Raw genomic sequence first — 26,784 nt, forward strand, 5'->3', positions numbered from 1 at the left:
TTCTAGTATTGTGAAAAAGAGAGAAAAATTTCTCTCTGTTGACATTTTCTACTCCATGCATAATTTTATAGATTTCAATCATATCCCCCCTCAGACATCTCCTCTAAACAAAAGAGTCCCAAACGCTGCAGCCTCTCCTCATAGGGAAGGTGTTTCAGTTCCTCAATCATCCACATTGCCCTTCTCTGCACTTTTTCAATCTCTTCAATATCCTTTTGGAGATATGGCAACCAGAAGAATACAGTACTCCAAGTACGGACAATCTTTGCAGTTTTATTATCAATTCCTTTTCTAATGATCCCCAGCATAGAGTTTGCCTTTTTCACAGCTGCCATGCATTGAGTTGACATTCCCATGGAACTATCAACTAAGACGCCCAAATCCCTTTCCTGGTCTGTGACTGATAGCACTGACCCCTGTAGCATATATGTGAAGTTTGGAATTTTTTGCCCCTATGTGCATCACTTTACATTTTGCTACATTGAACTGCATTTGCCATTTCTTAGCCCACTCGCCTAATTTATAAAGGTCCACTTGGAACTCTTCACAATCCTTTGTGGTTCTCACCACCCTACATCATTTGGTATCATCCGCAAACTTGGCCAACATGCTACCCACCCCTACTTCCAGGTCATTTATGAATAGGTTACAGAGCACTGGTTCCAAAATGGATCCTTGGGGGACACCACTCCCTACATCTCTCCATTGTGAGAACTTCCCATTTACACCCACCCTTTGCTTCCTGTTTTCTCAACCAGTTTTTAATCCATAGGAGGACTTCCCTTCTTATTCCTTGATTGCTGATTTTTCTCAATAGTCTCTGGTGAGGAACTTTGTCAAAAGCCTTTTGGAAATCCAAGTAGACAATGTCCACTGGTTCGCTCTTAGCCACATGCCTGTTTACACCCTCAAAGAACTTTAGTAAGTTTGTAAGGCAGGACTTGCCTCTGCAAAAGCCATGCTGACTCTTCCTCAGCAAGTCTTGCTTTTCTACATGTTTTATAATTTTATCTCTAATGCTAGATTCTACTAATTTACCAGAAACAGATGTCAAATTGACTGGCCTGTAATTTCCTGGGTCCTCCCTAGATGCTTTCTTAAAAGATTGGTGTGACATTAGCCATCTTCCAGTCTTCAGGAATGGAGGCTGATTTCAGGTAAAAGTTGCATATTAAAGTGAGAAGATCAGCAATTTCATGCTTGAGCACCTTAAGTACTCTTGGATGATTGCAATCTGGACCAGGGGATTTGGTAGCATTTAGTTTATCAATGGCTGCCAGAACTTTTCCTTGTCTACCGCTAGTTCCTCGGATTCACCTCCTAAAGAGCCTGGTTTAGGTGCAGGAATTTTCCTTACCTCCTCTTGGGTGAAGACAGATGCAAAGAATTCATTCAGCTTCTCTGCAATCTCCCTGTCATCCTTTAGCACACCTTTTGTTCCTTCGTCATCTAATGGACCTACCGCTTCCCTAGCTGACTTCCTACTTTTGATGTTCTTGAAGAACTGTTGGTTGCTAGTCTTGATGTTCTCAGCCAAACATTCTTCATAATCCTTTTTTGGCTCCCTTACAGCTAACTTGATTCTTTTTTTGCCACCATTTGTGTTTCTTCTTGCATTCTTCATCAACCAAGCTGGACTTTCATTTTCTAAAAGATATTTTATTTTTTCTGATAGTTTCCACATCCTCCCTTGTTAACCATGGTGGCTTTCTTTTGGTCTAGGTCAGGGGTAGGGAACCTGCGGCTCTCCAGATGTTCAGGAACTACAATTCCCATCAGCCTCTGTCAGCATGGCCAATTGGCCATGCTGGTAGCGGCTGATGGGAATTGTAGTTCCTGAACATCTGGAGAGCTGCAGGTTCCCTACCCCTGGTCTAGGTGCTGCCTTTCCTAACCTGCAAAACACATTCCAGCTGAGCTTTTATTACTGTGGTTTTTAATTAACCTCCAAGTTTTTAAATAATCTCCAAGCATCTTGGACAGTTTTAACTCTCTTGATTTTCCCTTTTAGCTTCCTGCACACTATCCCCCTCATCTTTGAGAAATTTCCCCTTCTGAAGGCGAATGTAACTACATTAGTAGTTTTCACTTGCTTGCATGCAGCTTCAAAGCTAGAGTGTCCAGATGACTGCTGTTCATTTAAAAAAACCAAGTTGCAAAAAAAGTTCTTTGATTTCTGGCCATTACTTTCATAAAACTGTTCCTCATTGTTGACCATAATCACACTTATTAATCCAGTTTGGGGATTAATTAGCTGCTTTGTAAGAATTATAATCTAACACCTTATGATAAACTTTGGTGAGCCACACAACTCCTCACCATTTACAGTTGTGTGTAATAATTATAAAATCTTTGCAAAAATCAGGAAACTTATTTTGAAGGCTTCATCACAAAGTATTACCATTTATTTATGGTCTACAAATACATACATAATTCTTCTCTAGGTGTTCTAATTCCAAAACCAAGGCAACATCCAATACCAATGAGAAGTTTTATTTTTCTGTTCTAATGATTTGTTGAAATGTGTCCATCTTATAGGCCTTTTGTTGGCATTTCAGACTCCTGGGTCTGTCCTTCCTACTATGACTTTTTAAAGTTCTATAATTCTTCTCTTTTTTTGTACAGATGTTTCATAACTAGTGTCTTGGATAATTAACAGCCTTATCTTGCATAATAGTTTGGGGAATACTGTATGTCTCATCTAGCTCTTTCTCCAAGCAGTAAATGCTTAATATATCCATTACAGTTCTGCCTTAGGATATTCCAAACAGGACCTGTCTGGTGCCTCAGATGATTAATTAAACTATGAAGGACTATTTTCCTTGGTGGAATGGGTGGCTTACAATGCAATCCTAAAAACAATTTCCCAGGAATAAGCCTCATTGTATAGCCTTAAGTAGCATTTTGAGTAGACTTTCTTAGAATGGCTAAGAGTAGTCTTTATATCCTATTCATTACTTACGTATTTTATGCTTTACATAATCTAAAAAGATCCAAAGTGTCTTAACCTTTAGATACAAATGCCATCTTTGGGTTCCTTCATATTAAAGAAGTTTAGGCTTCTTGGCATATCAGCCTCTTTATAACTATTGCTGGGGAGCAACTGTTGGGAAAATGGTAAGACAATGCTGTTGCAGTCACACCACTCATGGGCTTTCCAGGGGTAGCTGGTTGGTCACTGTGTGAACAGAATGCTAAACTAGGCAGGTTTTGGTCTGATCTAGCTTGCCTCTTCTTATATTCTTACATGTTCAGTAGGTGAACATAACATTTTTACAGGCAGCATCACTCACGACCTGAGCATTGGATTTCCTTGCTTTGCCTCTAAATGGCTTGAGCAGCTGCCAAACAGTTTTGTGCCTGTACAGTATTATGGTGGTAGAGTTTTATTTCCTTCTGCCATATACTCACTTTTGCATCAGAACAGGAGATGAAAATGATTCTTACCCAAGAGCATGAATGTGGAGAAGTACAAATCCTGTACAGGAATGTGAGAATATGCACACATATGCCAACTAACTACCGTAACACGAATTTAAATGAACACCAAATTGTAAAACTGTTTAAAGTGTTTATAATCACTGGCTGATTGATTAGTTTGCTCACTATTTACTTAAATGATTGGCAGCGAAGTCGTATGCAGTGATACCAAGTTGGGGGGAGTGTGTGAGTTCAGATAAGATTCCCTTTGCACTATGTGGAAGTATGCATGCATGAAACTCTGCCAATTGCATGCCACTGTATATATTTTTAAATTTTATTAAAACATTTATCACATAAACAAGCTTGAGCTGCTTACCAATAGCCAAAAATTGTTCACAATAGGTACTAAACTGGTGAATGTTCAACCATCCTTAGTTCATATATAAGAAGAATAGCCCATAGTTTATGATGACCATAAGTTTTAAAAGGCAGTTATAGTGATCTCCATCACTCTGGCCTGTACCAAAGGTCTTTGATAGTCTGGGCTGTATCCTTAAAAAGAATAAACTCCATCTCTAAACCACAAAAATTCTTGAAAACATCAGACCAATACCAATCTTTCAAATCCACATTCTGAACCAGGAAAGGTCCTCACTCTGCCACTTGAGCTGTGGAGGCTTATCTGGTGAACCAGATTAGCTTGTGCACTCCAACACATGCCAGCTGGGTGACCTTGGGCTAGTCACAGTTCTTCAGAGCTATCTCAGCCCCACCCACCTCACAGGGTGTTTGTTGTGTGGGGATGGAAGGGAAAGGCGATTGTAAGACCCTTTGAGTCTCTTTACAGGAGAGAAAGAGGGGATATAAAGCCAAACTCTTCTTCTTTTAGTGTGGCATATTTTAGTTAGGGAGTTTCTCTGTACTTTGCAATCCAGTTTAGTTTCTCAAACTAAAGTGGATATTTCTGCCTTTGGGCAGCAAATTCCCTGTACTTTACTCCAAAGAAAAATGCCTGCCCAACCTGGCTGCAACCCCTAATAATATTCTCCCAGATCATCATAAGGCTACAGATGAAGTCCAAGGAAGAACAGGAAATAGTTATGTTGTGAGCTGTGAGGTGAAAAAAAGTTGGTACTTAACATGGTTGTGGATGGAAAACTATGAAGTAGCAATTGGGATGGGAGGAGAACATCAAATTAGTCTAGCAGCTGCTCTGCACTTTGAGATAGGAAGACAGCCAAATTACAAGGTTCTTTCCTCTTAAATCTACCCAGGATCCAAATGGATTCCTGCCTCAGAACGTTTATATGAATTGTTTGTCTTCCCTTAAAACCAATAAGATCTAGAGAATTAACTAAAACAGTCTGGAAAGGTGTCTGGTTAGGATATTCCTAGTTCAGTAACAAAACTAGGACTGTGACAGACACAGTCATAGTACCATGAAAATTATATCTCGTGGCATGTTGAAGATTGTGGTCATATTTATCAGTACTTGTCTCACAAAAATGGATACAAGTTTGCCCAAACTGACACACACACACACACACACACACACACACACACACACACACACACACCAATTCTCATAGTGGCTAAAGTATAGGTCACAGTAGAGTGTGCTTGACTATCTTCTCACAAAAAATTGGATGGGTTTTTTAGTTTCTCATGAAGAGAGGATATATTTGGGGTATATGAGGTACCTTTTAAATAGGGTCCCAGAAGGTTTCAAATTGCTTCATTGAGAATGCAAAACCCAACTTCCTGTGACTTCTGTGGCTGAATCAGTTAAGTCTAGGTTTTTTGACTGTGGAATGAGAGAGATTCTGCCTGTGTGGAAATTTCTATCTGTATCCTCAAGCAGACACACACTGCCAGCTAAAAAAGGGGGGAGAGAAAGGTAAATGCATGTCAACAACACTAGCAAATTATTAAAGCTTGACTTGTGAACTGCAGCTCTGGCTTCCAGTTATTTATTTTGGCTTGGTTATAAGTGAGATAGATATATAAATGTAATACAGTTTTACCTGTTGAGGCATTTTTCCTCCTTTCACTGCTTCCAGTTTTCTTTCTCCCCTCAAAACTAGCTGTGGCTCCCCATAAATCCTTTGCCAGAGAGAATGAGCAGGGAAGCTGATCTCTTTGAAATAAGTTATGGCAATGTTCTAAATCTCCCCCAACTCAAACAAATTCTCAACAAAGGAAGCACAGATTCTAATTTGGCTTCACACCACTCAGATAGCCCCAGGTTACTGCAGATATATGGCTCTTTTCATCTTCAATGGTCTTTACAAACACTAACTAATTAATCCTCCTGGCATTTAGACAGAGTTGGATGTGCTGCTTCTACATTTTATGAGGATGGCTCTCCTACTCAGAGTGTTAAAGAAATTGTGGTAGAGTGGAACATGGAGTATGTTGACTCCCAATGGTATCAGAACAACTACGTTCTCTAGGGGATTAGAAAGATGCTTGGGCAATGTATTCCCAACTAATAACTTCAGTGTCTTAAATTCATAATGGAAAGAACACACCTTTTCCCCAGAGTCTTCTTTGATTTCATACTATGTTTCAATTCCTGTTCATTCTTGGTAGATAATGGATTTTCTTGTTCTAGTCCTTTTCTCTCTGCCCAGAATTAAGATTCATGGGAGAACAGGTTGTCAATACAGTTATATCAAAGAGGGAATTTCACCAAGTGAAGAATTCTATACATCTCTGAATTCCTTCTGATATACAACAGTTAAAATATAGGTTCTGACCTCCTATGTTTATTGTCAACTACCTGGGGTGGTCTCTTTGAAATAATTCATTCTTTTTAATCTTTCACAGACAGTTCTAGTTCCTTAGGCCACAGCTTTCTATTCCTTAACAATTTCCTTCTTAACTGTTATTTTGTACTGTGCTTTTCTGTTTGGTCCAAGAAAAGGGGAATGTGACAACTTTATGTAACACATAGCATATTCCAGCACATTTCTACGCGCAAAACATTTCCTTATATTTGTACATAGTGCACATAGTCTATTATATCACAATTTATATATATATACATCTTTATTTTCTTCCCCTTCCCATCCCTGAGGTATTTGAATGGTTGATACCACTTGCACTGACCTTTTGTAAAGTATCTACTCAGTGGTGGGATTCAAAAATTTTAGTAACAGGTTCCCATGGTGGTGGGATTCAAACTGTGGCGTAGCGCCAATGGGGCTGGGTGGGGTATGATGGGGGCGTGGCCGGGCATTCAGGGGGGGATTCCTGGGCAGGGCTGTGGCAAGTACGCAGCCACTGCGCCGGTCCTTGGGCGGGAAACAAATACACGCAGGCGCAGGCTGCCACGCACGCTGGTGCACTTCCTGCTAGACTGCTTCAAGTTCTGCACGCTACTGCTGAAAGGAGGGGCATAACTAAGGCAACAATCACGTGGCAAAATCACCAATTAGTAACCCCCTCTCGGCACACACAAATAATTATTAACCTACTCTCGGGAACCTGTGAGAACCTGCTGGATCCCACCTCTGTATCTACTATATTTACAATGCAATCCTACAAAAAGTTGTTCCAGACTATAGTCCATTTCATACTGGCCATTTAGACAGGCGTGAGGCCGGTAAAAATGTCATTGTGGAGGAGAAGATCACACAGCACTGCAGCAGTGGTGGTGTTTTCCCCCAATGATGTTTTCTCCCCACAACGGTGTTTTTGAAAACACTGGCTTCCATCCGGTGCGGAGTGAATGGCATCATGTGGAAGCCGGTATTTTCCCCATGCCGCTCCCAGTTCCCTTTTACTTCCTGCAATCTCTGGTCACTCTGTGGAGGCTAGGGGACACGCATTCTGGCCTCCAACCCTGGAGGCATTGCTATGGCCACGGGGGGGGGGGTGCCCCCTGGCCTCCACAGAGCAATGGGAGCTGGCAAGAGGTAAAAAGGCACCAGGAGCAGCACAGCCCATGCAGAGGGCGCACTGCCAGCTGCTGGGTCAGTGGGACTGTTCATGCGAATGGCTCCCGGGGGTGCACTGGCATAGATTATGCAAGTGCACCCCCGCTCATGTAGCCCATGCAGAAAGGGCCTATGTCAGTTGATTTCAACAGGCTTATACATTATTAACTCTGTATGGAACTATACTGTTATGGTGGTGGTAATGTAAGTGTTCTATCATTCAGTTTCATATGTCAGTTGAGTTACGTCTCGAAACATCTTAATATTTCTCTTCCCCATATATACCCCTTGTGTTTAAAACTGTCATGGAATCCTAGTTATTGGGAAAGAAATAACCCACCGTTTGTTGAGGTACACACCTTTGGATATCACAACAAACTGAACTTAGATATCAAAGGCCGTTTCCGCACGGCCCATTTATGACAGCCTGGGGGCGCCAAAAAAGGAGCCCCCAGGCCGCCGTTCGCACAGGCGCCGCTGCTGCAACGCAGCAGCGGCGACCTGACTCTTCTTCCCTCCCCCCAGGGCGGCATCAAGCCGCCCTAAACAACAACCCTTTAAAGGGTTGTTGTTGGGGAGGGAGCGTCTTCCCTGTGGCGCGGTGCGAACCGCGCCGCCGGGAAGACGCTGTCTCCCGTCTCCGCCCTACTCACGGTGTCCTCCTCGTGTTAAGCCTGCGGGCGTCATAGCCCCGCCACACTGTCCTCCGACCTCCAGGGGTCGGAGGGCAGCGTGGGCGGGGCTGACGGCGGCATTCCGAATGGGGCAGAAGGGCGCAGAAGCGGCTCCATGCTGAGCCGCCTGCCGCCTGCCGACACCGGCCATTCTGCGAAACGAGACTGCGCCCGCCGCCCGCACTCTTGGCGGCGATGGGCAAAGGCGGAAACGGCCAAAGACTTCTTAAATCAGGAATGCTTCAACCATGGCTTCACATGTAAAGAAGGAGAGAGGGAAGAGGAAAGAACAAACCAGGTTTTTCAGCAAGTCATATTTTTTAAACCTCTCAGCTACTCTATGGTGAACTAGGCCCAGGAGACAGTGCAACAAGTCAGTTGTTACATGTACCCAGTGGTAATTACTGAATAGATTTCTATTTCTACTGTTTGAGTCAGTTGTAGAAGCGTTTAATGGTTCCAATACATGGAATATTCCTGCCTCCAGCACTGAACACTGCTGAAGCATCCTTCCCACTAGAAATCAGGGCAATGCAATGGACGTGTTGGGACCATGGCTGCAGCATCAAGTATTTACACAATGACTGAGCAGCTAGCAGAACCCAGTTCAGACAAGTTGCTGTATTTATCACAACCTCCCAATATCCTCAGATAAAGGCTTCATGCCTCCCTTTCAGTGGCACTATGTGGTGAGGGCTGTGATTTTTCTTCTGATCCATCCTGTGAATTACTGTTTGCTAGTTGTTTTCTTTTTATCTACTCAAATCACAGGTTTTGAAAAGAAAAAGTGGGTTGTCCAATTTGCATCAAGACAAGCCTGAGTCCATTTTTATAAGAAAGCATTGACAAACTGTATTTTTTCCTAACAAACAATATTCCATCATATCAGCTATCTCAAAGAAAAAATTCAATACTGAGAAACATGGGATTGCTTTTTGTATATCTGGAGCCATGCCTCAAAGCCCCTCATAAAATTATACAACAGATCACAGTGGGTTTTGAAACAGTCTGTAATTGATTTTCTGTATATCTTGATTAAATCAGAGGGATTGATTGCAATAATTTGAAATGCACTGGGGGAAAGATGAGCCTGGCTTTCATTTGGATCAGAAATTCAGTATATTTGCAGCGGGATTGTGCCTGAATATCAAGGTAACACATTTGAAAGAGTCAAACAATGCTTCCAAGAGTTCATTTAGCCAAAAATTCACAGAAGAATCTTGGTCATAATCTTTGTCATTATTGGGCTGGGGAGGGGGGGCTGGGGGTGGAAACTAAGATATGAACATTGGTTCAGAGGTATTTCAAATGTTTCTTCAGACATGTTGGCTTATTTTTAAAAAAGAATTACATTTTCTCCAGGCAAAGCATGGAGGAAGTGACTTAACCTGTTGCTTAGCTTTCCTAACTTCTGGCCAACAAATCCAAAGGCACTGAGTTTGATCCAACTGAAAGAATCTCCATTGGCAGAATGGTACCTTCTCACTTCCCCCATCTGCTTCTTCTGGGCGACAGGGAATCCCCATGAGGGATGAATATACAGTAAAGAGAGCAATTCAACAACTGCTGGATAAAACCATTGTGAATACTGACAAACACTAAGCATTTTTTGTGTCATTTGTAATCCAGATTTGATAAGGATAATATAATAAGCAAAATTTATTGGGTATGCTCCACACACACAGATACCACAGGCTCCTTTGGCATGTTGCTTCGGACTGAAATCTTTTTTTCAGTGCTTAATTTCATTTTATGCCTTCTTTGTTCTCCTTGTTCTCATCTTTTGTTTGCCCCCAGGGCTGTTGAACCTGCAGCACCCCACCTGATTTTGTTAACATGCATTATTCTATTGTCACATGAGGATCATTGCGTCATTGACAAAATCAATTGGATGGCCACAGCCAACAGGATTCAACAATAGTATTTGAAAATCAGGGCCAAGTGGGTTGAGGGCAAAAAGACAGAGAAATTATGCTCAGAAGAGGAGCATGGAAAGATCATGAAAGTATTGGCAATGAGTGCTGAATATCACCCCAGAGGAAAAACACCTTTGACATTCACAAAAAAAAGAAGTACTTTTGGATTAGTGCTAATGTCTAGCCCTATGTTTTTCAATGCAGTCCCTCCCTTTACAAAAAACATTGTGATGAGCTGGATTAGTCTGCCTATCATCTTGGAGCTATACCTGTTCTGCACTCCACTTTTTTGTGCATTAGGGGATGTGGGTTACACATGAATGTTGGCTACCTGTATCAGCAAAGTGGAACTCATAGAATGTAACCTCTATGCCGTTTTCACTTAACCTCCCCGCCCCCAAATACTGCTTCCAAGATTCAGAAGAAAGAATAAAGCTAATAGGATTTGGCTACAGGTTTGGGATGAGACCTAGGAGACCTGGTTTCCTGGAGATTCTTTAGGGCAACTAGAAAGAAAGTTGGGTTCACACCACCATCTCACACCACTATGACCTACTTAACACGTTTCTTGTGATGGTAACATGAAGGAAAAGAGAGAACCATGTAAGTGCTGCTTGGAGGGAGGGTGGCGTAAAATGTGGTCGAAAGAATATGGAAGACAACAGTGGGAGAGATCTCAGCAAAAATCACTCTCCCTCTTTCAATGGTAAAAGTTTTATTTTGACAACAACAACAAAAAACACTGAATACAAAGCAGCACCTCAGTTAGGATGAACCAGCTTTCTCATGAATAGTCTGGACTGCTGTCTCGTGAGGACCAGATTCACCGATGGTCCATAGTGACTTTGTTCATAATATAGGGAAGATGACTGGCAAAGCAAAAATGATGTCAACATGGCCACCCTGGGAATTTAGTTTAATTTGTTTGTTTCTCTACTGTAGAATAATACAGTAAATGATATGATAAAAGGCTGTATAATAACACAGAGCCCTGTGAATTCTCAAGGCAACATGCAAAAATACCATGCAATTAAAATGACACCATCCCATAATTCAGTACTGAACAAGCAGATGAAGATCATCAAGTAAAACAAAGGCAAAATAAAATCACCCCTCAATTGCCTCTCTGTGGCCCAAATGCCATCCGTGATAAAAGAGAGGACTTAACCAGCCTTCTTAAAAGAATTAGCCCAAGTGGACTTCCTTAGGCAAAGGGAACCATTACAGAAATGGCTGTCACAGTGCAATCCTAAGTACAGTTACACCCCTCCAAATTCTAAGTCAGTGGGCTTAGAAGGATGTAACTGTCTTTTAGAATTTCACTGCTAACCTTATAATTACCTACTGACCTTCCAATAGTAGTGCCTTGACTGAGATGCTTCCTCCCAGCTATGATGTCTCTGTACAAAAATGCCCCTTGGACTTCTTGGCATGGCATATTCATGGGGCTGGAGAATAGATGTAAAACAAAAATTTTCCTTCTCTGGTGCATTCTTGCAGCATCTGAAGGGAAAGTCCCAAGGGCTTATTTTTAGCTGAAGTACATCCCACTTTCCAATCTGTCCTCTCCTTCTTCAGCATTATATTTTTGTACAAATAGATGTATGTTCTGCAGACACCTCACTTACTTTTTCTTTTGACTCTCTGGGAGGAAGAAGATCTGGATGCTTTTAAATCCTTGTTCCTTTAGGAAGCTCAGAATGGGGCATGGTTCTCCTGTGGATCAATTTCATCTCAGGCTGCTAGGCCTGGAGCCCAAGGTTCTATTAGCTAAAATTCGTTGAAGTTTTCAATGGCTAAGAAAACCTTGATCAATTTAATTTCATTCTCTTTGACTCTGAGCAGGGAGCTGGGAGCTGCACACTAGTGTATTGATCCTAAGGGAATGCCATTCAGTCGATTTCATCTTTAATACACTTGCATCCACCAAATGCATCCTTGTTGTCTTCTATTTTTTTGTCCTCCCCCACTGAACACCCAGACCTCACTAACATTTCAGGCTCATTGGGCTGGATGAGGAAAAGAGAAACTAGTGTAATGATCTAATATCAACAGTTTGAAAACAGTTTTTTTTAAAATAGTAACCATGGCAAACAGCCCAGAGGTTAACAACTGAAATGGCATAAACAAAAGATGCAACAAAACTGCTCAACACAAATTTCAACAATAGCCATCAAAGCAACTCAGTAATGAACTCACCTTGCACCTATTCAAGAAAAGTTCACTTAAAGATCATGTTTGTATCTATGTCTGCAACATGCCCTGTGTAGGGTCAGATAGTGTTAGTTAAATGAGACTTCTCACATCCAGTGTCAATTCAGAGATTTTTCACTTGTCTTAACTCAGGGAGTTTCAGTGATAGTTTAGTCTACAGTTGTTAGTTTATTCTTTGCCAGTCTTTGCCATAATGCCTGATAGCTCATAAAATTGGTTTCCTGCTGTGCTATTAGTGTTTTAATGGAGAAAATGCAGGGTTTTTTTAAAGGACAAATCTATTCTCCTTGAAATGTGAATAACAAAGCAGGGAAGTCAAGTTTGAATAGGGAAACTGAACAGAGGTTAAAGGATTAAACCCCTTTTACTTTTCTTGCACGGCACTGAGATAAACTGAGGCTGCTATTTGTGCTTATGACTGATAGAGATACATAATATTTGTCTTGACTGTTTGAGGAAGTATAAAAATTATGAGAAGTGCAGTTCCAAGTCTAGGAACATGAAATTGAATTGACTAAAGCCTTGGGATTTGTTGGCATTGCCCCAACACGATACCACTTCCAGCACAAAACCATAAGTGGCCTCATCACATCATACCGCCATTTAAGGATTCACCAACACTTTTATGGTTTAGTTATAGAGAGTTGGGGGGATTCTACAAAATTGCCCTTGATATGATATTTTTTTCCAGTTTTGCAACAGACATAATGGTACACCTTGATGCAACTGTCTCTACCTTCTAGCATTTCCAAGTGGGTTTATTTATTTATTTTAATTTATTTGCATTTTTAATAGTTCGCCTTTTTCACTGGGACTCAAGAGAGGTTACAAAGAATCCGTCAATATAATCAGCAGGATGGGACATTCAATGAATGATGAAATAGGATTTGGGTCATAGAACCAACCAGAAATCTTTAAAAAAAAACAGAACTGGGGCAAAGCATAAGTGCAGAAGGTCCTATTCAGATGAGTGAAGCTATCATGAAGAAGCATAGGGGTAGGGGGGGTCTCACAGATATGAGAGTCCGAGGCCATGAAGTGCTTTTTAAATGAGAGCCAATCTTTTAAACTGAGCCTGGTAACTGATGGGTTATGACTGAAGAATGGGAGTAATAAGCACACTCCATCTAGCTTCTGATAATAGCTGAGCTGTAGCATTCTGTACCCGTGGGAGTTCCCAAATTGATTTTGAGGGGAGACCGATGTACAATCCATTGCAGTAGTCTAGTCTCGATGTCACCATGGCATGGATCCAAGTGGCCAGATAAGCCATATCAATGCCAAGTTAAGGGAAGGCGAATTGTAGCAATGTAGTGTGAAAACCTGCTGGCATAATTGACTTTTTCCACAATGAAGAATATGTGCAAACTGTTTGGATACAGATGAACAGTAGTTGAATGTTTAACACTGCTGACAGCAACTTAGGGTCGGGACAGCTCACAAACTGTCAGAGCATTACTGAGGGTAATATGAACACAAAAGCTAGGAGACAGGAAGTACAGATGGGCTGTATTTCCTGCCCTCACTGCTTCTTCAAGCTCCATTTCATGCATCTTCAAAGGGAGAGAGTTACACAAAGCATTTCTCTGATAATTATTAGCAACTCCTTATAGCGGGAAAAGGGCAATAACTATGCCTTTATTAGCTGTAGAAGTGCTGGGAACAGGAAGTTTCATCCATTTGGGTATCCTGTCCGCCCCTCTTCCTTTTTTGTCACACAGTTCACAAATTCCTTTAATTCTAGAGTTGCTCCAAAGACACATTTCAAATGGAGAGGTGGGAAAAGTTTTGTGGGAAAAGTATTGATGACATGCTATTGTCAAAAATAAGCGTGGCACACAAATTCATTAATAATATATCTGTCTTCGGAGAGCCAGTATGATGTAGTGGTTAAGAGCAGGTGGACTCTAATCTGAAGAACCAGGTTTGTTTCCGCACTCCTCCACATGAGTGGTAGACTCTTATCTGGTGAACCAGATTTGTTTCCCTACTCATAAATTTCTGCTGGGTGACCTTGGGCTAGTCACAGTTCTTTGGAACTCTCTCAGCACCACCTACCTCACAAGGTGTCTGTTGTGAGGAGAGGAAGTGAAAGGAGTTCGCAAGCCACCTTGAGTCTCCTTACAGGAGAGAAAAGTGGGGTATAAATCCAAACTCCTCTTCTTGTATATTGTCTGCCAAATCAGCTTGGAGCAACCAGTCAACATTGGCATGTTCTCACTTGATGTAGGTTCCAAATTCACACATGTGAGATCCAGTATCATAGAAATAGACAAACTCTAAAATGTTAGGCTATCAAAATGATCATAATTTAATCAGAAAGTCTGTGGTTTAAGTCTGATTTCTGGGGCAGAGCAAGGACTAAATACACGAGACAGTAACTTCTGTGCGTAGAGCTCCTAGCATTTTTTTTCTCTCAACATCAGACCACAATGCAAAGGAAGGGGTCATTAAGCCTTCCCCTGTGTCATTTGCCTGATTTGAACTGGCCCTGGGTAATTGCCATTATGCTTGCTTGACATGGCAAAAAGCAGCTCCCTGAAGCTACATAGGGTCAGAAAATGACTCAGGGGAAGGCTTGATGCAGTGGCATATCTGCCATGGAGACATGGGGAGTCAAATGTCCCCAGGAATCCCCCATTTGGTCACATGGGGGGCAAAAATTTCAGGTTCGTTTGTGTTTTTTAATTTTTTTCTAGTTTTTGGCCTGCATGGGGCACATTTTTTAGGCTAGCAGCACCAACATTTTAGGGAATTTTCAGGAGACTCTTCTAATGATATCACCCAGGTTTGGTGAGGTTTGGGATAGTGGGTTCAAAGTTATGGACTCCCAAAGGGGATGCCCCATCCCCAATTGTTTCCAATGGGAGCTAAATAGGAGATTGGGGCTACACCTTTGAGCGTCTATAACTTTGGTCCCCCTGAACTAAACTTCACCAAACCTGGGTGATATCATCAGACGAGTCTCCTAAAGATACCCTGAAAGTTTGGTGCTGCTAGCTTAACAATTGCACCCCTGAAAGCAGGCACGCACACACACACACACCCAATTTCCCCAGATTCTCCTTTTAAATCCACCCCCTTTGGCATCGATTTAAAGGGAGAATCTGAGGTCTCCAGTTTAAACATTGAAAGTGATGCTGTTTCAGGGTAAACGAGAATCCACCTCAAAGCAGCATCATTTTCAATGTTGTTTTAACTGGGGACCCCAGATTCTCCCTTTAAGGTGGATTTAAAAGAAGAATCTGGGCTGCCTAGTTTAAGCACTATTGAAAGTGATGCTGTTTGGGGGTGAATTCCACTGGAGGAGTTTTGTGAGAGGTGATGCTGACATTTGTTTGGTAAATGTTTTGCTGGGAGTGATTTGTGAGAGATTTACATGCTTAATACCCACTTGCACTGGCTTTGAGCTGTTTCTCGGGCTAACAACCTACCTCATAGGGTTGGTGTGAGGACAAAATTAGGAAAGAGAGTTGGTGGGGAGAGAGCCATGTATGTTTTGCTCGGGGTGGGAGGTGTTTTGTGAGCTGGTACAAAAAAATCATTGTTTGGTCATGGTGGGGGAGGGTGGCTGCCCATATGGAGGGGGCTGGCACCAAACTCAGGTTTTGTCCCCGGGCTCCAGTTTGCCTAGCTTGATGTCTCTGGCTTGATGCTTCTTGTCAGGTTCCGCTGCCCACTACCTGATTTTTAGAGGAAATGCTGAGAGCTCCATTGATGGAACTCCAGCAACTCACACATGCTGGTTCTGTTGAGAGTTTATGGGACTTAAAAGTGTGTGGCATTTAGTTGGGCAGTACACAACTGTGTTTTTAAAGAGAGAAACAGGAGAAAGTATCATCTTGATCCAGTTTTTTTATCACTAAAAGAAGCAAAGTACATTTCATACTGTGTTCCAAGTTATACATCAAAGTACTCTGCTGTTTTCACAGCATTCACAAAACTTTTTTTGAGACAGCTCAGAATGGATTTGATGGAATATTGAGAGTTCTTAGTGTAGGCTATTAGAGAAGTTTCCTGAAAACAAACAGTCACGTAACCAAAGGTCAGAAGCCTCGCCAAGAAACTTTGTATAGGGCAGTACAATGTTTTCACACAAATCATTTGTTTGGTACAAAGCCAGAAGAGAATCCCCTTTAGCTAATTCAAATGAATTTTGAGTTAATTATACCCTTGTGTGCTTGAAACAAAGTTCCATTCTTTTTTGAGTTCCTATCAAGCAATCTTTTTCCAAGTTAGATCTCGAACAAGGTCAGGAAGATTGATTATGAACTTATTAATCCAATGTCAGATAGCCTTCTTGTTACTGATGTGAGTCAGATGTACACATCTCACTCAAAACTGAGATGCCCATTCAGAGCTCTATTGATCTAACTAAATGCATCCTGTGATTATTGCTGGATCAGGGCCAAAGACAATGTTTTGCCCCTTTCACCCACTTTTTAGAAGCATACCCCTCACAAATCTCAAGAACTTGCTTGAGCCTCATGCAAAGAGACGAAGAAAGACATCCCTCTGTGATTAAAACAAAATCACCTCCAATTAAGAAAGCATAAAAATTACACCTCAGGGACCAACACTGCTGGTTAATAGTTTTTTGATGTGGTAATAATTACAAGTGTGCAAAAATTTTCTTTTAGTATTTTTCAGTTTGGGGTTTATTGAGCCTGAAAATATAAAGTAAAGCCAAGAAAATAAAAGCTGAATACCCATACTAGTATCCCCCCCCCCCCAGCTTTTTTTTTTTTTTTTGGAAATCTGAAAATGTTCAGCTCCATTAAAATCCAGTGCCTTCCACATAAGGGAATTTTTTTAAAAAGCCTCTGCAACCAACCAACTAGACTGCTAAAACAAACCAAGAAAAAAACAGCAAAGAACTACACAACCAAACAGGACAGGACAACCAATCTTTCAGACCTCAAAAGGTTTTTGACCTGTCTCTCCCCTCCCCTCCCCACATCCCATATCACAGTCACCCATGCACACAATGCCCTAAAAATTAAAACAAAAACAACTTTTAAGACAACAGGGAAGCCAAAAACAACCAAAGTCAAGGCAATTGAAATCCACTTAGGCCTCACAGGGCCCTGAGCCCACCCCCTCACCAAAAGGTCAAAGGAAAAAATGTGCAACAGGCACACTTCACACACACAAAAAATCCAATGTATTAAAAATAAACTAATTATTTCAAACTGTTTGACCTCCTATTCTCCAAGCAGCAGGCAGGCAGCAGGAATCCAATGCAGACAAGGATATATCCAAGGGCTGTAGTGTATATCCAAGGGATATAGTGCAATCAAAGTACCAGAAATGCTAAGGGAGGAACAGCAGATAAAGTCAAACTTTGCACTGACCTATCTCAAACCTCTTTTCTGAAATGGGGGTCTGCTGGAACCACACCTCCTATTTCTGTTCATGGGCCATGCACAGAAAAATCTGAAATAACTTCAGTCCAAAAACACCTACTGTGATGGGCCAAAGAGTAGTATTGTCCCTAACCTAAAATCCAATTTACTATGATTTTCTGCTCCCACTGCTACCCTCCCCTATCACACAATAACATCAAAGCCTAGCAAAACCGCAGTGCAAAGTGCATTGCAGCCATTGGCCAAAGAGGAAAACTCCAGCAAGTTCTCATAGGTGCCTTCTGCAGATGCAGAATAAGCCACTTTCAATGCATTTTGCAGCTGTGCAGAATAGCAAAATCCTCTTGCAAACAATTGTGAAAGTGGATTGAAAGTGCATTATTCTACATGTGCGGAAGGGTCCATATTTGTCCCTTCAAGATGCCCCTCTCCCTCTCTCTCCTGTATCCCTGAAAACCAGCCATAGGCTGGAAAAGGCTCGCTCTTGGTCCAGAACAATTCATCAAGGGTAGAGCCGGTTCCTTTGCCAATCCAGCAGAACCCACAGGGAAGCCCACTAGAGCACTAGTCAATGTAAGTTCTTTAGTGGGGAGTTTAAATTTTAAGCCCAATCACCAGCCTTGTAAATAGGCTTTACTTTAAAGAAAATTGTTAAATTTCATTGCATGGACTATGAGAAATGAGCCATGGGAAAAGCCAAAAACATTTTTCATCTTTTCATCTTTCAGGCTATATCCAGATAGCCACAGGGGTGGGGGTGGGGTGGGAGGTTGGCTGAACCCCCACCCCCACCCCAAGCCAAAACGGGGTTTTTTCAGTTTTATTTTCAGCTCAGCTTATCAGAATGCGGAGCTGTAGTGATAATCACACCTCTCGTGTGCTTTACTTCCATTTGCGATCTGGGAGAGAGTTGTCTCTGTTAAAAGCTTCACACCTTCAGATTATCTCAGGATGCTTGCAACATTTGCATGAAGTTGGGAGAACCATGCCTAAACCTATTCATATTTAAACAACAAGCATGGCCCTTGGATAGCAATTGTGTCTGGCCACAAACTCCTGTTTTTACTAAACAACCATCTGAGTTGGATTCCCATCATGTCCAAAGCTCTCTGCATTTAGAAAACCAGTTGGTCTGGCAGAAGGAATCTAACTTGCCACTTGTGACATTTTATGCGTGCAGTGAAAGAACATTCAAAAAATGCAATCCGATGCCTTCAGTGAACTGCTGCAATTTTCAAGGACAAGCCAGGATGCAGATGGTGTAAAAGCATGAGTGGAAAATTAAAGGCAAACAGGTCAGGTGAATACAGAAGAGATAAATGTTCACGCAGGTCAGGACAGGGCAAGGACCTCAACAACACCCCCCCCCCCAAAAAAAAAACAACCAAAACCCACAGCAAGCACAGTAAGTGGTCAACCAGCTTGCTTCATCTTTTTCTCTCTGTACAAGCTGTTGGAAGACGGGTGCCCTGAAAAGTCAAGGTTCCTCAAGTGCAACTTCATTCTAAGGTGGATTCCGCATGGGCCAAAAACAGCGCTGTGAAAACGGTGTGAAAATGGTGTAAAATGGTGTAAAAGGGTTGACATCGTTTTCACACCTCTGTTTTTGGCCCATGCGGAATCTGCCTTCAAAAGACTCAGGCCCCTTCCACACATGCAGGATAATGCACATTCAATCCACTTTCACAATTGTTTGAAAGTGGATTTGGCTGTTCTGTGCAGTAAAATCAGGCTTCAAAGTACATTGAAAGTGGATTGAAAGTCCATTATTCTGCATGTGCAGAAGGGACCTTAGGCTAAAGGTGAGTTCACTGTATTTAAACATTACAGCATTTAGCAAATCCACAGAAACCAGTTGTTAACTGTGCACCATTCTGAGCCAATAATTTAATAGTGAGAAAACCAGTCAGCCAGCTAGGAATAATAAATAAAAACTGTGTTTTTTAAAGTCTTGTCATATGTGACTTAAAAAGATCTTCCCAATTCGTTCTTTATGGGGTGTAGATGAATTGAATATACAACTATTGATAGAAACAATGCAGGATTATTATTATTTTTTTAAAAAAGCACCCAGACGCAAAAATGTGCAGGGTGGTGGTAGGGGGGAGTTTCAAAATTCAAGTCATTCAAAAGTTGTATTATAGTAGCTGAAGTAAAAAAAAGTGACTGATAATGTGAAAAGTGAAGGTAAATCCAGACTCTCCCTCTCTGTTCAAGCATCACTGTTTCTCGACTATGATACCATTCTGCATGCATCCTGAAGGATTCCAATGATTTCCCCCACACACAACCACTGAACAAGCTTCTAAACATAATGGAAGGAGACTCTAAGCAGCAAAACATCTGCACATGCAAAAGGTAAATGCCCAGGTGTGCCATGGCAGTGCGTGCTATGCATGGGAATGACACCTGCATACCATTGTGTAGTTCCAAATTTTCCATGAATAGAATCAGGTTGCATGCTCTCAGGGCTAAGCCCCATTGGTGTTTCAGGAGGGAAGCAAAAACAGAGTCTTCTGGGGAGCCTTCCAGTACCTTTCCACTGCTGCTCATGTATCTGTTAGTTTATGAGTCAACCATTGCTGCTGGGCTTTCTTGTCTGTTTTTACCCCATTTTTTGTCATTTTCTGTACTTTAGTAATCCTGGCTGCAGTTGCAACATTGTTTTATCTTCCTTTTGGTGTAGTGGTTAGAGCCTCAGACTAGGATCTGGAAGACCCAGAGTCAGATTTCCTCCCTGCCAAATTTCCTCCCTTGAGTCAGTCCCTCTCTCTGCCTCACAAGGTTACTGTGAGAATAAAACAAAGGGGGAAAAGGACGATGTAAGCTGCTTTGGGTCCCCAGTGGGGAGAAAAGAAAAGTGTAAGAATAAATAAAGAGTAAAATCTCACAGGTCAAAGCGTGGGGTAGGATTCTTAATAAATAAAATTAAAAATATTTCAGTGGAATTAAGTCCTGTGGAAATCAATGCACGTTAGTTCCTAGTAAGAATAGTTATTGTGGCCTTAAATGATTACCCAGTTTCAGAGCACACAGAGGTCGTTCCCCACTTTGAAAAGAAAAGCATGGCTTACTGGGCTTCGTTAACTGCGGGTGTTTCTGAGCGCGCAGTCATGCTCCCCACTGCCTGTGCTCTGTGTGGGGTTTTGCAAAAGGCACCATTCTGAACAGGGGCAGAAATGACGCGTGCTGAGGGGTCGCGAGGGCAGCAGAATCGGGGCGGCTGCATTGTCACCGCTCCGGTAGTGGGGAGTGCCGCTGGACCCCGCGTTACTTGGAGCGAGTAGCGCGCAACAAAAGGCGAGTGGGGAAACGGCCAGAGACAAATTTTGAGAATGGCACTCCTCCTATGTTGACAATCTCCGCTATAAACTTTGATCGTCCTGTGTTCAGCCAAAATATTGTGTGGAAATCAGTTTCATATCCTTCCTCTTTGTTTAGGAGGAGGTTCACTGTGTTGTGCATCTCCCTGTTAGTGCTGTATGTTTAATCAGCCATCACACTGGATGAGTTAACCAGGTTTGAACAGACTCCTTAGAACCTTCCACTCTTCTCCCCCTCCCTATCCCACCTTCCCTTCCCTTCCCTCAGAAGGAATGTTGTAATAGTTATAGGCATATAAAAAGATTGTTGTGAGCGTCTGTGGCGAGCCTGCTAGAGTGTGGAGTGGGAAGAAAAGAAAAGTAAAAGCTGTGCTAAGCGCAGGGAGGGGTGGGGGAGTGAGGCTACTGGGAGTTTGTGTTTTAGTGGATGATTAGATCTGGGGAGGCTGATCCCCTTTCATGCTGTGGCTGCGGTGAGCTGCAGGCACGCCTCTTGACTGCCTGCTTGCTCTAGGATGATAATCAGTCACTATGAAAACTCATTAGCCTTCACAGCAATGAGTCCTCCCCTGCTCAAGCTTGGTGCTGTACTGAGTACCATGGCAATGATTTCTAACTGGATGTCCCAAACGCTCCCATCACTGGTAGGACTAAATACCACCAGACTGTCCACTTCTAATACTCTAGTAAGTAACTTTGATCTCTTGAAAACCTTCAGCAAGAGGGGTGGGAAGGGAGGAGGGGAAAGGGGAATGCTTTGCTATATGTTCGTGTGTGTTTTTGAGGCCACCAAAGTCGATGACTTTTCAGTTTCTGCTTAAGTATTCCACATTTGAGTTTTTTTATTAATGCATGCTATAATCTGGATCCTACAACTGCCGAAGCTTTGGAAAGGATCTTAGCAGACTGGCTGCAGGAGAATTGCTAAGTGGATTCGCAGAATATTTGTATGCAATAGTCAAACTGTATGCAAGTCTTGAAACATTTGATGGTTAAGGGTTCCTTTTCCTAGGCTGTGTTGTTAATTTGCATGCTTATTATTCTGGAAAATCATAGCAAAAGAGCTCAGAGCATTTTGAATATCCATCCCCCCCTAAAAAAAAAATTCTTCTTTATCAGTTTTAAAATACAGGATATAAATGTCACAGAACAAGATTTAAAAGTAAGAGTTTCACAGTATGACAGAAAACAAGTAAACAAAAAAATGAAACTCGCAGACAAACTGGTTAAAGGGGGAAGGGAATGTCAATTGTATACCAGCTATAGATCTTCTGCTACTTTTCTGTATGGATTTAATCTTCCACTGTTTATTTGCTGTCTGTACATGGTACATATGAGTAATTTTGTACTTCAAATTTTGTACTTCAAAACAGAAACCTGTTCAAAATTGCTCTTAACTCATTCTGTGGTCTTAATCGCTCAGTGGAGTGTATGAATTCTCAGACTTCTGCCATACGGTTTGATGAACAAGAACTAACGAAAGTTTCAAGTGGTGGCTCTTGACTAAATATTGGTGAAAAATCTTTCCTCTCTGTCTGTGTTATGTTCATTGCAATTACCAAATATCAGGACAGAATAACTCTAGTGGGCTAAGTTTCACTTAAAAACAGAACATGTGATTAATTTACTGATCGATGTTTAATTTGCTGGTACCCTGTCAACAGGAGCAGATAATGACAGTAGTTAGCTTTTAGTGCTGTTCATTTGGAACAATTTGTTTTATCATTTTCAAAAACCTTCCAAGATAGTCCATTGATTTAAGGGGAGAAGGGAAGGGGGGCAATCCTTACTGTTTTCAACAGGAACAGCAAAATGCCCTTCAAGCATTGTATCAGTCGAGGTTCAGGAAAGACAGAGATTTCTTTGAACTGTATAGCCACATTTCACTATATACACTTGAAGGGTCAATTTTCATATAGGGTGAAGAAGCACAACTCTCAAGAATTCAAATAAGCTGTGTCTCATGAAGGATTTCATATCGGAACAAAATGCTTCCCCTCCCCACCACTGAGGGGGAAAAACCAATGGTGGTTTGAAATTTAATATCAGCCGACATGGTGAGTTGTTAGAGTGTCAGATTAGGTTCTGGAAACCCAGGCTCAAATCCCCATTCTGACACAGGTGGTTGTGGAGCAGTCACTCACTCTTAGCTTAACCTACCTCACAGGGTTGTTGTGAAAATACAATGCAGCAGAAGAGAACAATATAAGCTGCTTTGTGTCTGTACTGCAGAGAAAGGCCAAATATACATGAAATAAATAAATAAGATACACAGGAAATTATGAAAGTAAGAGACTGAAGTGATGCCATGGTAAATCTGTTTGAGGAAAAGACTCTTTCCTATATTCATAGACTGTGTGATATAGTAGCTACAGTGCTACATGTGCATTGGGGAGAACTAGGTGCAAAGCTCACTAGCTTAACTTGAACTAGTCTCTCAGCCTGATATACCTCACAGAGTTATTTTGAGCTTACTGGAGAAAGAGTAGTGCTGCCTAGTCTCCTCTGGCCATTGATGGGATAGTTGGGGTTTGGCAGTCAAATCTAGATGGGGGAACTCCTGGAGCTTGGGGGAGGGATCTGGGGAGAAATGGAATCTTGGTGAGTCATGATGCCATAGACTCCATCCTCCAAAGAATTCATTTTCTCCAGAGGAGTTGATCTCTATAATCTAGAGATGAGCTGTAATTCTGAGGTATTTCCAGCTCCCATCTGTAGGCTGGCATCCCTACGGAAGAGTGGGCTACAAACATTCAGCAGATTTATATGGGTTGCCCAAAGAAGGACAACATACCCTGTTTCCTCGAATATAAGACATCCCCGGAAAATAAGACATAGTAGAGATTTTGCTGAAGTGTGAAATATAAGGCACCCCCAAAAGTAAGACGTAGCAAAGTTTTTGTTTAAAAGCATGCCCGACGAACAGAACACAGAAAAATAAGACATCCCATGAAAATAAGACATAGCGCATCTTTTGGAGCAAAAATTAATACAAGACACTGTCTTATTTTTGGGAAAACACGGTAACTGGGGAATCCAACAGGGTACAAGAGGCAGGGCAAGGCACAAAAACTATGACAGTCTGGTCTTGTTATATTACCCCAAAGAACCTTCCCACATTTGTATTTTCGGCCTACCTGTGAGTATTCCACAGAACTATATCTACCTCTCATTGCCATGAAATACTCTTACAATTTATCTGAGCTATTTAATCTTCACCCAAGATCAGGCCTTTATGCTGTGCTAGGAATTTTGCTTCCCCATCTAGCCCAGAAAGAAGAAAGTGAAAAATGTGGAACAGAAAAGCAGGATGTCCTGGTGAGGACAGTTTGGGTGACTTTTGGATATGGTGATGGATTCTCCATGTCAAGGCAAAATGTTAACCCCTGCTCCTTCATTTTTCATGGTCTTGGTCTTTTTCATGTTATGACAAATTTGTCTTGCTTCAGTATCTCATTTGATAAATTTGCAGAATTTATTATGCCCCACATGAAGTTAGGATGCCATACTGAATACAAGTACATTCACATAAATTTGTTGCCTACATAGATTACATTCCGGATTGTAGAATATTTTACATGCTGCATCACTTCAGATAATGCAAACCAATCATTTTACTAAGCTTGCAACCCTCACTCATAGTTTAATCTATACACATTCTTTGTGTACACATTCATTGTACTTCAAAGCCTTGTATTGATAATATTGCTGCAATCAGTAGACCGATCATGCAAGGCAGGCCAATATCATTAACACCCCCCCCTCCATATTTCAGAAGGGAAGTTCAGAGAATAGCGGTTTAATTCACTTACGGTTGATATACACCCCAGGAACTAAAAAGTAACTGATAATTCTTCTCATCCACACTGAATGTAAACTGAAAGACAAGAAAGTGTTTGAGTAATATATGGAAGACTTGGCTTCAGATGGAAGTTTACTCGGTGACCTTGGGCCAGACACCCCTCCCCACCTGACCTACCAACAATGTTGAATTGAAGACAAAATGGAGATGGGAGAACTGTGTGTGCCACTTTGGGCTTTCAGGAGGAAGGGCAGAATAAAAATGCATAAGATAGAAAGTGTAATAAAGGGACTGAAGCACAGAGATACATCCCCCTTTTGGATACTTCTGCTACTCTTACTGCCTCATGAATGTTGAAAACTAAATTTTCTTTCATATTTCACCAGTTGGGTTAGAGAAATATATGGAGATGTTCACGTGTTATATTTGCTGTTTGTTTGAAGTGGGCAGGAGTTTGATGCCCTATCAAGTGACCTGACCATTAAGTACACAGTCTCCAGGGCCAGCCTCATCAAAACAAATGAAACCATTGTGTTCCTGTCCAGCTCCTGTTCAACTTTTAAGGGTCTGTGTCAGAAAAACTCTCTGCAAATCATGCCCCTTGGGCTGTTAAGCAACAGGAATTGCAGATTGAAACATGTTCCTTGTAATCCAGTGGCCACAATAAGTTTGGCTGTATTATTGGTCTTCTAATAGCAAATTTGGGAATCTCATCTACTGTGTCTGTAAGTAATTCTGTGAAACTACACTTGTGTTACCCTTGTCTCTCCCAACTCTCCCTTTCCTCTGGAGCAGCAGTGGCAAAGTGGTTAAGAGCAGGTGCATTCTAATCTGAAGGAACCGGGTTTGATTCCCCGCTCTGCCGTTTGAGCTGTGGACTGGACACTTATCTGGGGAATTCAGATTAGCCTGTGCACTCCCACACACGCCAGCTGGGTGACCTTGGGCTAGTCACAGCTTTTCGGAGCTCTCTCAGCCCCACCCACCTCACAGGGTGTTTGTTGTGAGGGGGGAAGGGCAAGGAGATTGTAAGCCCCTTTGAGTCTCCTACAGGAGAGAAAGGGGTATATAAATCCAAACTCTCCTCCTCCTCCTCCTCCTCCTCCTCCTCCTCCTCTGTGGTTACCCTTGATGCTTCTCTTTTTCTTCTTTCTTTTTGTTGGCTCCTCCCCCTCTCCATCTGTCATCTACATTTAGACTGTAAATTCCCAAGACATGAATCTGTCTCTGTGAATCCCCAAGAACATTGATAGCATTCTCCTCCTCCCGTGGTGCTGCCAACACATCCAAATATACCGTATCTGCCAAGTCTTTGACATATTCTGTAACCCTTATTCTCAACCCCAACCAATACTAAATTCATGCAACTGCATTTCCTCCTCTCCAACCTTCACTCGCCTCTTCCCCTATTGTCTCCCCTGCTGCCAGTTTCTTTGACTGCAAACTCCTTGGGATAGAGATGTGTCTGTTTCCTTATCCATGAGACTCAGTTATATAACTCTATTTCATTTTCAGCTTCACACAGTTATTATCCCTGCCTAAATGTATTTATTGAAAGCATCTTTGACTGTTTACAGAGGGGAAAAGATCTTTTCTTCAGCTTCCCCAATTCCCCCTCTTCTAAGCAGACCTGCCAATAGTAAGCCTGCATTTGTATGAGTTAGCTCCAGAGCTTTTGTTAGATTTTCATGCTTTCCTGGAGGGTGGGCACTTCTTCATCACAGTTCCATTTCTCTTAAGAACAGAAGCTTTTCTAAAATCATCAAGATGTTGGAGATAATTCTTTAAAAAACAGAAGGCACGGAAACAGTATACCCTAAATATAGCCTAATATCATCAATCATTTAAGCTTGGGCAGCCAATCACAATACCCTTCTGTGGTGCCTGAGGAGTCCCTTTGTGCTAAATATGCATCAGATGAATGGGGGAAGATGTTTAAAAGCATCTTGTGGTGATTACTTTTAAAATCACACAACTGTAACCTGCAAGATTCTAAGCACTCTTCTAACCAAGCATGTTTCAGAAAGACACTTGGAATATGTCAGCCTTGGGAACAGTTTTGCATATTCCTTCCCTGGTATACCCTTTTCCTTTCATTCTCTTTTGTTGTCTCCTCCACTGCCCT

At 41.8% G+C, this 26,784-nt stretch overlaps 1 protein-coding gene across 2 annotated transcripts in view; it reads left to right on the plus strand.

Moving 5' to 3' along the window:
* The window catches only part of OLFM3 (olfactomedin 3), a 199,406-nt gene that overhangs the window by 116,077 nt on the left and 56,545 nt on the right, over positions 1 to 26,784 (plus strand). Inside the window, exon 1 of one of the 2 annotated variants that reach the window (XM_048497145.1) lies at positions 21,333 to 21,543. The exons of the other annotated variant lie outside the window; for it this stretch is intronic. Within the exon in view, the coding sequence (XP_048353102.1) occupies positions 21,373 to 21,543 (171 nt within the window). The 5' untranslated portion in view covers positions 21,333 to 21,372. Of the gene's footprint in view, positions 1 to 21,332; positions 21,544 to 26,784 lie in introns of those variants that run through there. 2 annotated transcript variants of the gene reach the window in all.

Source organism: Sphaerodactylus townsendi, linkage group LG05, assembly GCF_021028975.2.
Source record: "Sphaerodactylus townsendi isolate TG3544 linkage group LG05, MPM_Stown_v2.3, whole genome shotgun sequence".
In the NCBI taxonomy this organism is placed as follows: Eukaryota; Metazoa; Chordata; class Lepidosauria; order Squamata; family Sphaerodactylidae; genus Sphaerodactylus; species Sphaerodactylus townsendi.